Source organism: Dipodomys ordii, unplaced genomic scaffold (assembly GCF_000151885.1).
Source record: "Dipodomys ordii isolate 6190 unplaced genomic scaffold, Dord_2.0 Scaffold130, whole genome shotgun sequence".
Taxonomy (NCBI): domain Eukaryota; kingdom Metazoa; phylum Chordata; class Mammalia; order Rodentia; family Heteromyidae; genus Dipodomys; species Dipodomys ordii.
Window position 1 is genome coordinate 2819895 of NW_012267346.1, and position 13210 is coordinate 2833104.

Genomic DNA, 13210 nt, shown 5'->3' on the forward strand with positions numbered 1-13210 from the left:
ACAAGGTTAGAGGAATTCTTGGGTGAAGTGTGTGTGTGTGTGTGTGTGTGTGTGTGTGTGTGTGTGTGTGTGGTGCATGCACCTGCGCGCCTGTGTACCTGCATGTATTTTCATTGGGAGCATAATAAGACAATTCAAATGAAATCAGAAGGGAAAGAGGTCATTACTTTTGGACACAGTATTAATTCTAAAGTATCCCTAGGGGCAAGCAATTAAATTATCCTGAAATCTAGATAGAAACAACAACAAATGCTCCAATTACTGAGATTGTTTTAGAAAGAAGGAAAAATTGGGGGGAGGTCAGTAAAGGAACCCAGAGGAGAGATGCATTTATTTTGCAGTTGTGTAGCATGACCAATTTAAACATGGGAATAACCTGGCTGGGGTGGAGAAGGGGGGGGATAGAAGAATGAAAAGAGAAAGAAGGGAGAAAATACAGTCATAATACTCAACGCATAGCCTATAAAACCAGAGAAATTGAAGGGAGGGTTTGGGTTGGGAGCGTTAGGGGGGATGGTGAAAGGGATAATGTCGATCAAGATGCATTATACTCATACACTGACATGTTGAGCGGTAACTCCTTTGTATAACTACTTAAAGATATCTACAACCAATAACCCAAGGAAGGGGTATTTTCCAAGAAAAGTTGCTCATTAGCCGTAGGAACTTCTGACCTAGAGACGGAACCTACAGTTGATGTAGATTAACATCGTTTGCCCAACACTCAATGTACTCTTTTCTCAGTTTCAGATGACAAGTACCAAGAGTGACTTGCTTTCACTCAGCCACCCACATACTCAGAATGTATCCCTGCGTATGCTGTGTCCATTGTGCTTGTGTCAGTGAAAAACAGGGTGGAAAGGGAGAGCTAAGACTGCCGCTCTTGGTAGCCACTATCACCATGTCCAGATGGGATGGTACAGAAGCTAAGACGCTTAGCTGCAGCTGCGAAACAAGTTCATGGGCAACTTGGAAGCAGAGCCTGGATTTCTTCCTCCCAGTGTGATATTCCATCCACTGTGGGGTGAACTCTGGCGAGAAGGGGCATCTCTTTCAGCTTCAGCAGCTCTGGTGAGGGGTTCAGCTGTATCTGACTTACTCAACCAAAGAATTCAATTGCCCCTAAAGAATATTTTTTTTAACTAAAAACAGGCCAGCAAAGACTAATTTCATTGTGGAAGCCTTTTGTCTCCCTGCTTCATCTGGGAGTATACGCATAAAGACTTATGAAAGAGACAGGATTCATTACAACCCCTGCACATTATTGGTTTTCTTTTTTAAATTTCAAATTTGAAAAGCTTAGATATTGTGTAAAACAGAATTAAAAAATGTAATTGTTATTTTGAAGTTCATCTGAAATTTCTTTTTGTTCTTTCTCAAAGGCAGCACATTTCAAATTTGTTGGCTATAGTTTAACTATGAATCTATAATAGAAACTTATTTTTTTGCTCACACAGAAGATCTGACAAATGAATGCACTGGATACATAAATGGTCTTAGGCAGAAAAAGGTATTTAAAATGTCTGTGGTATTGAATAATATAATAACAAAGCTTGGAAGTATGTAAGGAGAATTTTGCTACATGGGAAGAGAAAGAAAGCAAGTCTCATCTTAACCTTGGAGACTGACGGAAGCTAATTCATTATTTCGTGAGGACACCTGGAAATGGCTTCCATTTTCAGTAAACAGCAATTCTGGTGATTAGTGACACTGGTAGCCCTTCCAAGGGCTTCTGATTCCAAATCTAGTTTCTAATTAGCTGTCCCCTAACTCTAAAACTGATTCTATTATAATGCTCAGCATGAGAGATAGAGAATTCATATGCTTTAAAAGCAAACTTCTTTATTTTATTTTTGTGCCTGTCCTAGGGCTTGAACTTAGGGCCTAGGCACTGTCCATGAGCTTTTTACACAAGACTAGTACTCTACAGCTGAAGCCATAGTTCTATTTCTGGCTTTTTTTGGTGCTTAATTGGAGGTGAGTCTCAAGTGCTTTCCCTGCTTTGAACTTTACTCCTCAGATCTTGGGCTCCTGAGTAGCTAGGATTACAGGCATGAGATCTTGGGCTCCTGAGTAGCTAGGATTACAGGCATGAGCCACCAATGTCTGGCTTTAAAAGCACACTAAAGATAAAGTATAGTCACAGAGATTGTCCAACTAAGGCTGACTTACTTTTGTAATGAAATCATTCATATGTATTTTCTAAAATCCAAAGAATTGGAAAAAGGTGGACACAATTTGTAAATTACAGTAAATGAATAAATTAAAAATATCATTTACTCCACAGATAAAGTTATTATTTTTTCAAAGTAAGGACCACAAAAAGGAAGAAGAGGTAACCTGGTAAGACCTAAGAAAGATGGAGCTTGAAGGCCTGGGATCATTTGAAATAAAGAAGTCAGAGTTTCTTCTATACAGTGAAATAGGAAATTATTTATCTTTTGTGTCTTGGTGTTTTCTTCTGCTTGTTTCTCATAGGACATAAATGTCAACATTCATTAATGGTAAAAAAAATAATGGCATGATAACTATTGTGATGTTATACAAGAGATTGTTTGTTCACTAATCATGTCTACCTTGGCATGACTCATTTTAAGCTGGGTATGAGAGTATATGTCTGCAATCTCAACACTGGGGATGCTGAGGCAGAAAGATCACAAGTTTGATCCTGGTCTGGTAGTGTCTTAGAACAATTTTATAATGGCAGACCAATGCCACTCTATTGTAAGCTGTTCATCGGGAAACCACATAGCTCCCTCCTATGTTAAGGCTGAGACAAGCTGTGAGTCTCACAACTGATAAGAAGTAGAGGCCCTTAGAAATGATGTCATCCTGCTTCAGGAGGGAGCAGGTTAAGAACTGGTCTGGACCATGCTGTTTAGTAGGGCCAGCTCTAAAATCTAGTTATGGACTAGTTAGTTCTGGTCAGGGGAAGAGCTACTTCTTAATTCATTAATTTTTTAACTTCCTCACCTAACCAGCACAGCACAAAACTAACCAAACATTTTGTAGATGATTTAAGTACGTGACACAGGTTATATAAGCGAGTATTAGTGGCTCAAGCCTATCAGCTTTGCTACTTGGAGGCTGAAATCCAGAGGATTGTTGTTGGAGGCCAGACTAGTCATCTATGCAAGGCCCATGTGCTCAGTAGCACATGCCTATCACCCCAGCTATGTGGAGGCTGAGGTTGGGAGGATTATGGTTCCAGGCCAGCTGGGGCAAAAAAAAATTAATTGTATTTTGATGGGAAGAAGCTAGGTGTGATGGTTTCTGTCTGTGATTTCAGCTACAATGGAAGCCTAAAATATGTAACTCTCAGTCCAAGCCTGTACCTGGGTCCTATCTCAAAACTGACCAGAGCAGAGAAGGGATGGGGGCATAGGTCAGCATTACAGTTCCTGCCCAGCAAGAACTCTGAATTAAGACTCCATCACTGCAGATAAGTAACTAAATAAATACTAAGATTATTTAATACGGGGATGTGAGCCATCAAGGGCAAGACTCTAATAATTGTCTACAAACATTTGTCCTTTATTAAGTTAGGGACAACAAAGACAATATTATCGTGTATGATTCAATCATGTGCTAAATGTGTATGACTTTGTTAAATTTTATTTCCCTTTTGTTTCAATTGTGGCTCTCATTTTTTTGGGAGGGGGGTCCAGTCATGGGGCTTGAACTCTGGGTCCCTTAGCTCTTCAGCTCAAGGCTAGAACTCTACCACTTGAGCCACAGCACCACTTCCAGCTTTTTTTCTATTTGCTTATGTGGTGCTGGGGAATCGAACCCAGGGCCTCATGCATACAAGGCAAGCACTCTATCACTGAGCCACCTTCCCAGCCCCTGTGGTTCTCATTTTTATTAAAGAATTGATTTAAAAAAGGTTTTGCCAGGCACTGGTGGCTCATGACTGTAATCCTAACTCCTCGGGGGATTGAGATCCGAGGATCTCAGTGTGAAGCCAGCCCAGGCAGGAATGGGTGAGACTCTTATCTCCAATTAACCACCAAAAAGCAGGAAGTGGAGTTGTGGCTCAAGTGGTAGAGAGGCAAAAAAAGTTCAGTGACAGTGAGTAGGCCTTGAACTCAAACCCCAGTAATGGCATGGGGAAAAAAGGTTTTTTTCAGCCATCCATTTAGATCAAGAACAGGAAGTAAATACTCAAGCCTCTTATAAATACTTCAGATGTAAATTCTACCGGTGATTTCCATTAATTCGCTTAGCCATAGGCCTGAGACTAGCTCCATATAACGAGGCTCACAATAGAACAGCTTGGCTAACAAAAATAACCATAAAAATCATATTAGGCCATTTATAGACCATGTCCAGCCAAGGACTTAGAATTAGGCGGGCCCCATTTCTAGAGGATCTTTTCCATGAACACTGAGGACCATATCGACTCTAATCAACCATTATAAAATTATGCATTGTTTATTCTTCTTTCAGAGCAGCAAAAGCTGCTGTATGGATGTTATTGGGTGGAAGAGTAATTTAGATAAGCCCTCGGGTTTACGTAGCATACAAGAAGGTTTTATGGGATCTAATCTTTGCTAAACCTGTCATGTTCTTCGGTTCAGCAGAGCTTCCTAATTGTAGCTATTAGTTCCTCCGTTTTTGCGGTCTGCTCTGTCAATAGACTATTGAGTGTTCGGTAAATTAAGGCCAACCAGCAGCCAACACATGGAGACAGCCGTTCAATCATAGCTTGGCTGCCCTTATTCACGATCAGAATCTGTGGCATTGCTCTTAAGCCCAGGGACAGGATTTAACAGGATGCACACTTGTGTCATTCTCAAATTTCCATACTGTACAATCAGGTATGTGGGATTTTTTTTTTGTCCTAGGCAACAGGTGTGTTCTTGGAACAAAGTTCAACCCCCACGTCTGGCTTATGTGAGGCAGCAGCTGCAAGCTTAATTCCGGTGACACATGGTCTGTAAGGGAGGAAAAATAAACTACTTGTTCAAAGTACTAACTGGGCAGATGGGCCATAGCTGCCTGTGCCCCTCCGAGCCAGGCCCTAAATTTTCATGACAAGTGTTTCTCTTCTCCATTTCTGCCTTTCTCTCTTTCTCTGCCTCCCTTCCTCCCTCCATCCCCCCTCTTCCTTTCCTCTCTTTCTCTCTCCTTCTCTTCCTGCCTCCCTTCCTCACTCCCTTCTCTCCCTTCCCTTTCCCCCCTTGCATTTAAACATCAAATTCCTTAGACCCAAAGTATTCATTATCGAGAACGATCCTTGTTCAGAGTCATGTGGTCTGACGAATAGGAAGGGAAAACTTAAGTCACACTTTACAACTCCTCTAGTTCTAAAAAGAACTTAAAGAAGACTGTTCTATAAATCCTCCATTAAAAACCATCAAAGTGCTTATTTATAAGCCTCTGTTTGCTCATTCCATGCTGCTCTCTAGAATTTTGTGAGGTATTATTACTGCGCATTCTGATGTACTATGTACCCCAGCACACACCACGGTGACCTAAAGGTAATTACTGGGAAAGTTCAAGAGAGAAATCTTGCAAAGCATCTTTTTAAAAAAAAAATCTTGGGAATAATTAATATCCTTTTGTGTATGCTAGTGTTTCAGTACATTTACCTAAGAAATCCAAACATTATCTTAGTGTGTAAGAAGAAAGCATCTGCTTCTTTTTTTTAAATTTTGTTTTGTTTTTGCGATAGGGTCTTTCTAGGAAGTCCAGAGACAGGGCCTCTCTAACCAGGTGACCCTGAACTCATCGTCTCTCTGAGTGCTGAGACTACAGACATGCACACCACTCTAAATGCCATAGGCAGTTTCTTGTAAGCAAAAACACAGAGGAAAAGAACAGATCAGCCCAATGACAGAGCCCCGGGGTACATTTGAAGTGGACATGTCTTCGTACTTAGACTTTCCTGTCTTTAAATACAATAAACCTTCTCTTTCACTGATGGGCATTTAAAAAGAAATACTGAATACAAATGGAGCTGATAAGAAGGACTTTTATTTTTCTGAGTGGTGGCAAACAAATAGATTGAGGTGTGACAAGAAGATCATCTATTTAATTTCAGCCTTGGAGCCTTTGGTGTTACTGCAGATGGCCTCTAACTGGGGGAGGAGGAACTATAAAGTCCCTTTGCATTTTGCTTTCTTATACCCCAAACCACAATGTATTCAAGAATCAACTTTTCTGTGACTATGTACTTACAATGGCTTTGCCAGGCCTGTCCCAGTGAAGGGAAATCTCTAGGCAGATGGGTTTAGAATTCAATCCTCAGAGGCAAACAAAAGCCAGTGAACAAAGAACCTGGGGACAAATTTCTTCTGAGGATTTTTAATGGACTGACTTTTTGGATTTTTCATGAAATGCACTTAGATAATGACTCACTTTAGAGATGATGTTAACATTAAACACGCACACACAAAGTTTCTCTAGCTAGAAGGCTGGTCCAGACATCTTTAGAAGTCTCTTCCAGTCCAGGGATTTTCAAATTCTGTATTTTAGCCTTTTCCTTCAGGTTGTGCTTTTAAAGAAAAACTATGGTAAAATACATGAACAAAATTTATCTTCATATCCATTTTTAAGTGTACAGTTGAGTAGTATTCACATGGTTGTATAAACACTCTCCAGAAAGCCTAAACTCTTAGCATATAACAGTACTGCCTTCCTTGTTAAGGTTGTATAATATTCCACTGTATACAAATGCTGCATTTTCTTTATTCATCAGCCAATGAACACTTACTTAAGGAACTTCCTTCCCTTTGACTATGATAAAACAAAATGTTGCTATGGACATGGTATAAAAATATCTCTGAATCTCTGCTTTCAATGTTTTTGGACCTCTCTCTCTCTCTCTCTGTTTCTCTTTCTCTCTCTCTCCATTGCTGGATCTTATGACCCTTCTCTTTTGTTTTTGTTCTTTGTGACAGTCCTGGGATTTGAACTTAGGACCTGGGTGTTTGTCCCAGAGCTTTAAGTATGCTCAAGGCTAGCACTCTACCACTTGACCCACAGCTCTACTTTTGCTTAATTTTTAGTGGTTAATTAGAGATAAGAGTCTCATAGATTTTCTTGCCCAGGCTGGCTTTGAACCGGGATCCTTAAATATCAGCCTTCTGAATTGCTAAGATTACAGGCATAAGCCACCGGCACCCAGCTCGACCCTTCTCTTGAGTTTTTGAAGGGCTGCCATACATTTTCTGCACATCTGATGATTACATTTTATATCCCCACCCGCAACGCACCTAGGTTGCAATTTTCCCACACCCTTACCAACACTTGCAACTTTCTGGAGTTTTCTGCTTGCAGAAATATCCTACGAGGCATGAGGTGATAAGCTTAGACTGCACTTCAGACAAGGAGGTAGCTGGGGATGGAGTCTGCTCTGCCCAGTCACCTTCCATCCTCTGCCCCCTGCCCTCTATGGCTTCTTGGCCACACTGTGAACAAGAGCCAAGTCCCTCACTGTGACTGACAAGGCCCTGTTGGAAGCTGGCTTCTTGTATCCTTCTTAACTCCCCTGGCTTCTGCTACACTGAGAGCATTCCAGAATGTTCCATCCTCTGGGTCTTGGCCCTGGCTGTCTCCTCTACCTGGTCCCCACAGTACCGCACACTCACGCTTTCTTTCCTCTCAGATCTCTGTTCAAATTCCTCCTCTCAGAACCCCTTTCTTAGGATGATACTCCTGCTCCTGCCCTTTCCATACCATCACCCTGTTTTCTTACTTTTTTGGGTCATATCTGTATACCCAAATCAGTCTAGCAGTAATTGAATGTTCTAGGATGGAAGGACACATCTCTCTTATAAGTCCCTGTAAGAAATAGCTCAGGATGTTAGGAGTATTGCTTAGGAATAAGGACCCCAGCTTGAAAGGAACTTGGAAAGGCCAAGTTTACTTTTGCAGAAGCGTGAGCCATCAGCCAAAAACCTGGCAAGCAAGCACACAGAGCAGCCAGGGTGCTCCCTTTATATCCCATTCTCAGCAGGCCCAGCCCCTCTGCTCTGATTGGTGGAGCTCAGTCTCACAGTCTGGAAAAGGATGTGGCTAAAATTAACAGGATGAAACTAAAATGCAAGGAGCTCATAACAGGATATCTTTGTGCTCAGGGAAAAGGATGAATGTAACTAAAATGTAATGAACAAGGACCAAGATACCTGACCAAAGCAGGAACCCTTCAGGAAAACCATTCTCTCAAGATTAACAGAAAGGAAGCAAACTACTTGGATAGGAAAGATGTTTTACTCACACCCCCAACTTCCCAGTTTCGAGAACAGTGTATATCAAGCCTCCATCCAGATGGTTAAATGAATAAATGCACAAACGAACGTTTCAGCTACCACATCCACCTGTCTAGCCAAGGCAAAAATAAATAAAGGAAGATCTCATGGTGCCTTTAGAATTGCCTGTGTCTGTGCTAGCCAGTCTGAGCTCTCCAGAGAGAGCGGGGAGGGGAGTGTACTCACATGAGTTTCCACGTCACCAGCAAGGATTCTACTGTTCTTTAAAAACTCGGCCACCATCCCATTCATCAGCTTATCAAAGGCTTCCACGGAGGGTGCCATGTCTGTGGAAGAGGAACCTCTTGTTAATTCCTGAGCGTGTGATGAAAGGCAGGGGCTATCTAGACACAGGGGAGGTGGAAGGCTAATAGCATCCAAGTCATCCCCACCCATTCATTCACATCCTCAACTTCTCTAGGTTTTTACCACTTCTCCGTGGCTCAGGGGAACGTGGGTTTGTTGATGTGCAGTCCTCTTATGCTGGGACTTGTGCATCATTTCATCCACTCTCTCCCAAGCCCAGAATCCTATCCTCACAATGACACGGGGAGGAAATTGGGTTGGTCCAAAGTTAAACCCTAACGAAAGGCAGATCCAAAAACCACTCTTTGTTTTCTTCCACTGTGAACTCTCCAGGTGCTGTCCAGTGTCACAAATAGTCACCAAGAGGGTGCCTAGAAATGCAAAGGCGATCAGGAACTCTGGGCAAGGAGGCAAAGAAGGAGACCTTTACTCATTTCTTCCTTCCTTCCTTCTGGGAAGGAAGGGCAGTGATAGCCAGCCTAAAAAATAACTGCTGAGCCCACACAGATAGGGTTTGAGTGGCCAATTCACTGTAAAATCGGAAGTGACAGCAGTCCAGTCGGTGTGATCTGTTTCCTTATCTGCTTTTTTGGAGGGGAGGAGGTAATACTGGGGGTTAAAACTTGGTTTTCTTGCTTGGCTGACATTCTACAACTTGTGTTATGCCTCCAGTTCAGCTTTTTGCTGGTCAACTTATGGACTTTTCTTCCTGGACTGCCTTAGAACCTTTATCCTTCCAGATTTTAGTCTCCCGAGAAGCTAGAATTATAAGCATGAGCCACTGGCACTTGGGTTTTCTGCTCTTCAGTTAATGGGGTGGGGTGTGGACACCCCACAATGAAATCCCTGACTTCCATCTATTGAGAACATCATTACTAAAGCAACCCATGGCAGTGAATTTAGTGAGTTGCATTTTAATCCAACCCAAACCTAGCCTTACCTTTCTTCTATCATAAAAATACATTCTCCATGCTCACAAAACCAAAGGATAGTGCTTCATTTTCTCTTTTTTTTTTCCTAATTTCCCATTTCCACAGGCCCCAAGGTTGAAAAACAGAACAAAACAAAACAACAACAACAACAACAAAAACCAACCCACAGCAACTGACAGCACCTAAGGTCAAACTTCTAAGCAGACTGTTGAAGGTGAGTCATCTTTAAGTTCAAAGTATAGAATCTGACAACTTTTGCAAAACATGAAAGTACATAAAGATTCTTTCTGTGTGCATTAAATAAAACCCCCAAACCGACCTTGTTTATGGGTATATGAGATGCCCACGAGTGTCTAAAGGGGGTGAATGTTTTAGAAGGAAACAGAGACCTCTAGCAGATAAAAGTGAATACTTTCTGGGTTCCTTTCATCACTGATTTCAGTGCGGTCTCCTTTAGGCAGCCTCTAATGATCTGTTCTTCCTTCAGACTGCATCCTCTGAACACTTACTAATCAGAGGACACTGTCGCTCTGAATAGGAATGCATAGAGACCAAGGATTCGAAATGATTCAGATGGTGTGCAATTCATGGGAGATTTCCTGCACCTAGCACGGTGCTGGCCATGTGACAGGAATACAATACATTCTTCCCTTGATTGCTGGAGAAGTGGCGGGGGGGGGGGAGGACAGTGCCATATCCTAAAATTCATTGTAACACCAATCTAATAATAGGGTAGTCCATGATCCGATTATGTATTCGTAATGGATTGTGTTCTTGCTAATGTTTCTCTTACAGCAAAATTTATTTAATATAGTAAATAATATAATAATATATTGATATGGTATATAATATAGTAATACACAATAGTGGTTTATATTTAAGATTAAAGGTTGTTTTTGTCCTTTTTTGCTAGTAAATACAAAGAAACTACTAATGATTAAAGAAATATGTAAGTACAAAACTAAGCCTCAAAATAATCAAGTGTTGGGATTATAGGTGTGTGCTACCCAATGGTGTACTTAAGGATTCTACTTAAAGATTCATTGAAAATGGAATTTTTAAAAACTACCAAAACTTACTAACCAAACAGAAATTTAAAAATGGTGTTGAAGATTAAATTAAAAAATCTTAAGGGTGGAGATATCATTCCTACATTTTACTAATTATTCAATCTCCTAATTATTTCATTTCACATAGGCTAATAATGCTAGGTAAGTTGTTTTAGAAGACCTCTGCTTTAATAATTGGTTTGGAGTAATTTTCTCTATTAGCAAATATTTGTTTAAACACTAAATAATTTAATTATATGCTCTTTAGTCTTACTTAGCCAATAGATTCTTTTGGATTTTTATTTTGTAATAAGGAAAATGCAAAGTTCAGGTTACTACTTATTTGAATATATGAGGTTCAAATTACTGATATTTTTCATTTTTTATTCAAAAATATTATACAGTCTCCCAGGAAGCTGATTTTTACTTTGGTTAGAATATTTCCAAGGTCTTCTGTTTACATTTTTTTTGGTCCTGTGGTTCCCTCCTTTTCTTTCTTTTTTTTTTTTTAAAAAATTCTTTATTGTGATTAAGTGGTTACATAATTTCCCAAATTTCACAGCATTAAAGAATAATGATGCTTAATTAAAGTCACAAACACATTCTAACTTTCATGGGGCAAATTGTCTATCGTGGTCTATAACATTCATGAGTTCTATGAGCTTTGCAATACAGTTATTTCTTCCACATTGGGTAATATGTATATTTCTTTTGTTTTGCATAGCATCAGCTGTTCCCACTTTCCCACTCATTCCCTCCCTCCCATTGCTGCCATTGAGTTGTTTAGTTCATTTGGATCAAAGTCCAGTGCAGCTGATGGGTCCTGCTGCTGTATGTTTTTCCCTGATTCCCTCTAGTTCTGTGTCGTCCTCCTGGTTTCCCTCCGGTGTGCACATATAAACCATATATGTGATCAGAAGCATGGGGTTATTTAGTAGTGATTCGACCAGATGAGTGGAAGTCCATTGTTTCTTAAGTCTTGTTAGTTTTGTCGTATCACCTTACATTTAACATGCACCTATCAGGGAGACCATGTGCCATTTGTCTCTTTGCTCTTGGCTTACCTCCCTCAACATGATTTCTTCTAGCTTCATCCATTTCCCTGTAGATGCCATTATTTTGTCCTTTCTAATGGCTGCATAATATTCCATTGTGTATAGATACCACAATTTTTGGATCCATTCATCTGTGGTGGGACATCTGGGTTGTTTCCATATCCTGGCTATTGTGAACAGTGCTGCAATAAACACGGAGGTGCATGTGTCCTTGTATACTGGTTCCCGTTGTTCAGGATAGATGCCTAGAAGTGGTATGACTGGGTCATAAGGGAGGTCAATATTTAGCTTTCTGAGGACCCTCCAGACTGCTTTTAAAATGGTTGTATAAGTGTACATTCCCACCAGCAGTATAATAGGGTTCCTCTTTTTCCGCATCCCCTCCAACATTTGTCATTGGCTGACCTTAGGATGTGGGACATTCTGACTGGGGTAAGGTGGTATCTCAGGGTTGTCTTTATTTGCATTTCCTTCACAACCAGGGATGGTGAACATTTCCTCATGTGTTTCTTTGCCATTTTTCTCTCTTCTTCTGAGAAGTCTCTCTTTAGTTCCCTTGCCAATTTAGTAATTGGTTTGTTAGGTTTGGGAGGGTTTAGTTTCTTGAGTTCCCTGTTTATACTGAATATTAACTCCTTGTCTGATATATTGCTGATAAATAATTTTTCCCAGTTAGTTGGTTGTCTTTCTAGCTTGGCTGCTATAGCTTTAGCTGTGCAGAAAAATTTTATTTTAAGGTAGTCCCATTTGTCGAGTCTCTCTCCAATTTGTTGTGACCCTGGAACTCTGTTCAGGAAGTTCCTGCCTGTGCCTATTAGTTCAAGTGTCTCTCCTACTCTGTCCTGCAGTAGTTTCAGAGATGCAGGTTTAATGTTAAGGTCTTTAATCCATTTTGAGTTGATGCTGGTGCATGGTGATAGGCTGGGGTCCACTTTTAGTTTTCTGCATGCGGCTTCCCAGTTTTCCCAGCACCAGTAGTTGAAAAGGCTGTGTTTCTTCCACTGTATTTCTTTGGCTCCTTTGTCAAATATCAGCTGACTGTAGGCATGTTGTTTTATTCTGGATCTTCTATTCTATTCCATTGGTTTTCAGATCTGTTTTTGTGCCAGTACCAAGCTGTCTTTGTTATTATGGCTCTATAGTAGAGTTTGAAGTCCAGCATCGAGATCCCTCCCATGTTGTCTTTTTTGCCTAGAATTGTTTTGGCTATTCTAGGTCTTTTGTTGTTCCATATGAATTTTTGGACTGTTTTCTGTATTTCAGAAATGTACATCATTGGGATTTTAATAGGAATTGCATTGAATTTGTATATTAATTTTGGCAGGATTGCCATTTTCACTGTATTGTCTGCCTATCCCCTTTGAGAAGTATCTGTAATACCTAATACCAGTGGTACCATAACAGAGTTGCTAAAGAGAATAAAGCTTAGAAGTGTCATATACCAAAAAAAAACTAACAAAAAAGGCAGTGATATCACAGATATATCTCAGTTGACGTGGAAAAACTCACAGGACCCTAGCAGCCTGGGCTCCCTTTTAATCCATTCAAAGCATTTTCCTCTGGGTGCTGGTGGCTCATGCTTGTAATCCTAGCTACTCAAGAGGCTGAGATCT

General features: G+C 40.6%; 1 protein-coding gene and 1 long non-coding RNA gene across 3 annotated transcripts in view; one reads left to right on the plus strand and one right to left on the minus strand.

Moving 5' to 3' along the window:
- Cap2 (CAP, adenylate cyclase-associated protein, 2 (yeast)) overlaps nucleotides 1-13210 on the minus strand; it is a 102369-nt gene that overhangs the window by 87449 nt on the left and 1710 nt on the right. The window contains exon 2 of one of the 2 annotated variants that reach the window (XM_013030427.1): nucleotides 8442-8557. In XM_013030427.1, coding sequence (XP_012885881.1) covers nucleotides 8442-8557 — 116 coding nt within the window. The remainder of the gene's footprint in view (nucleotides 1-8441; nucleotides 8558-13210) is intronic. The other variant, XM_013030426.1, reaches the window with a different exon arrangement.
- The window catches only part of LOC105996369, a 51407-nt gene that overhangs the window by 26177 nt on the left and 12020 nt on the right, over nucleotides 1-13210 (plus strand). The window contains exons 2-3 of the long non-coding RNA XR_001175603.1: nucleotides 745-1000; nucleotides 9599-9707. This is a non-coding gene — a long non-coding RNA (uncharacterized LOC105996369). The remainder of the gene's footprint in view (nucleotides 1-744; nucleotides 1001-9598; nucleotides 9708-13210) is intronic.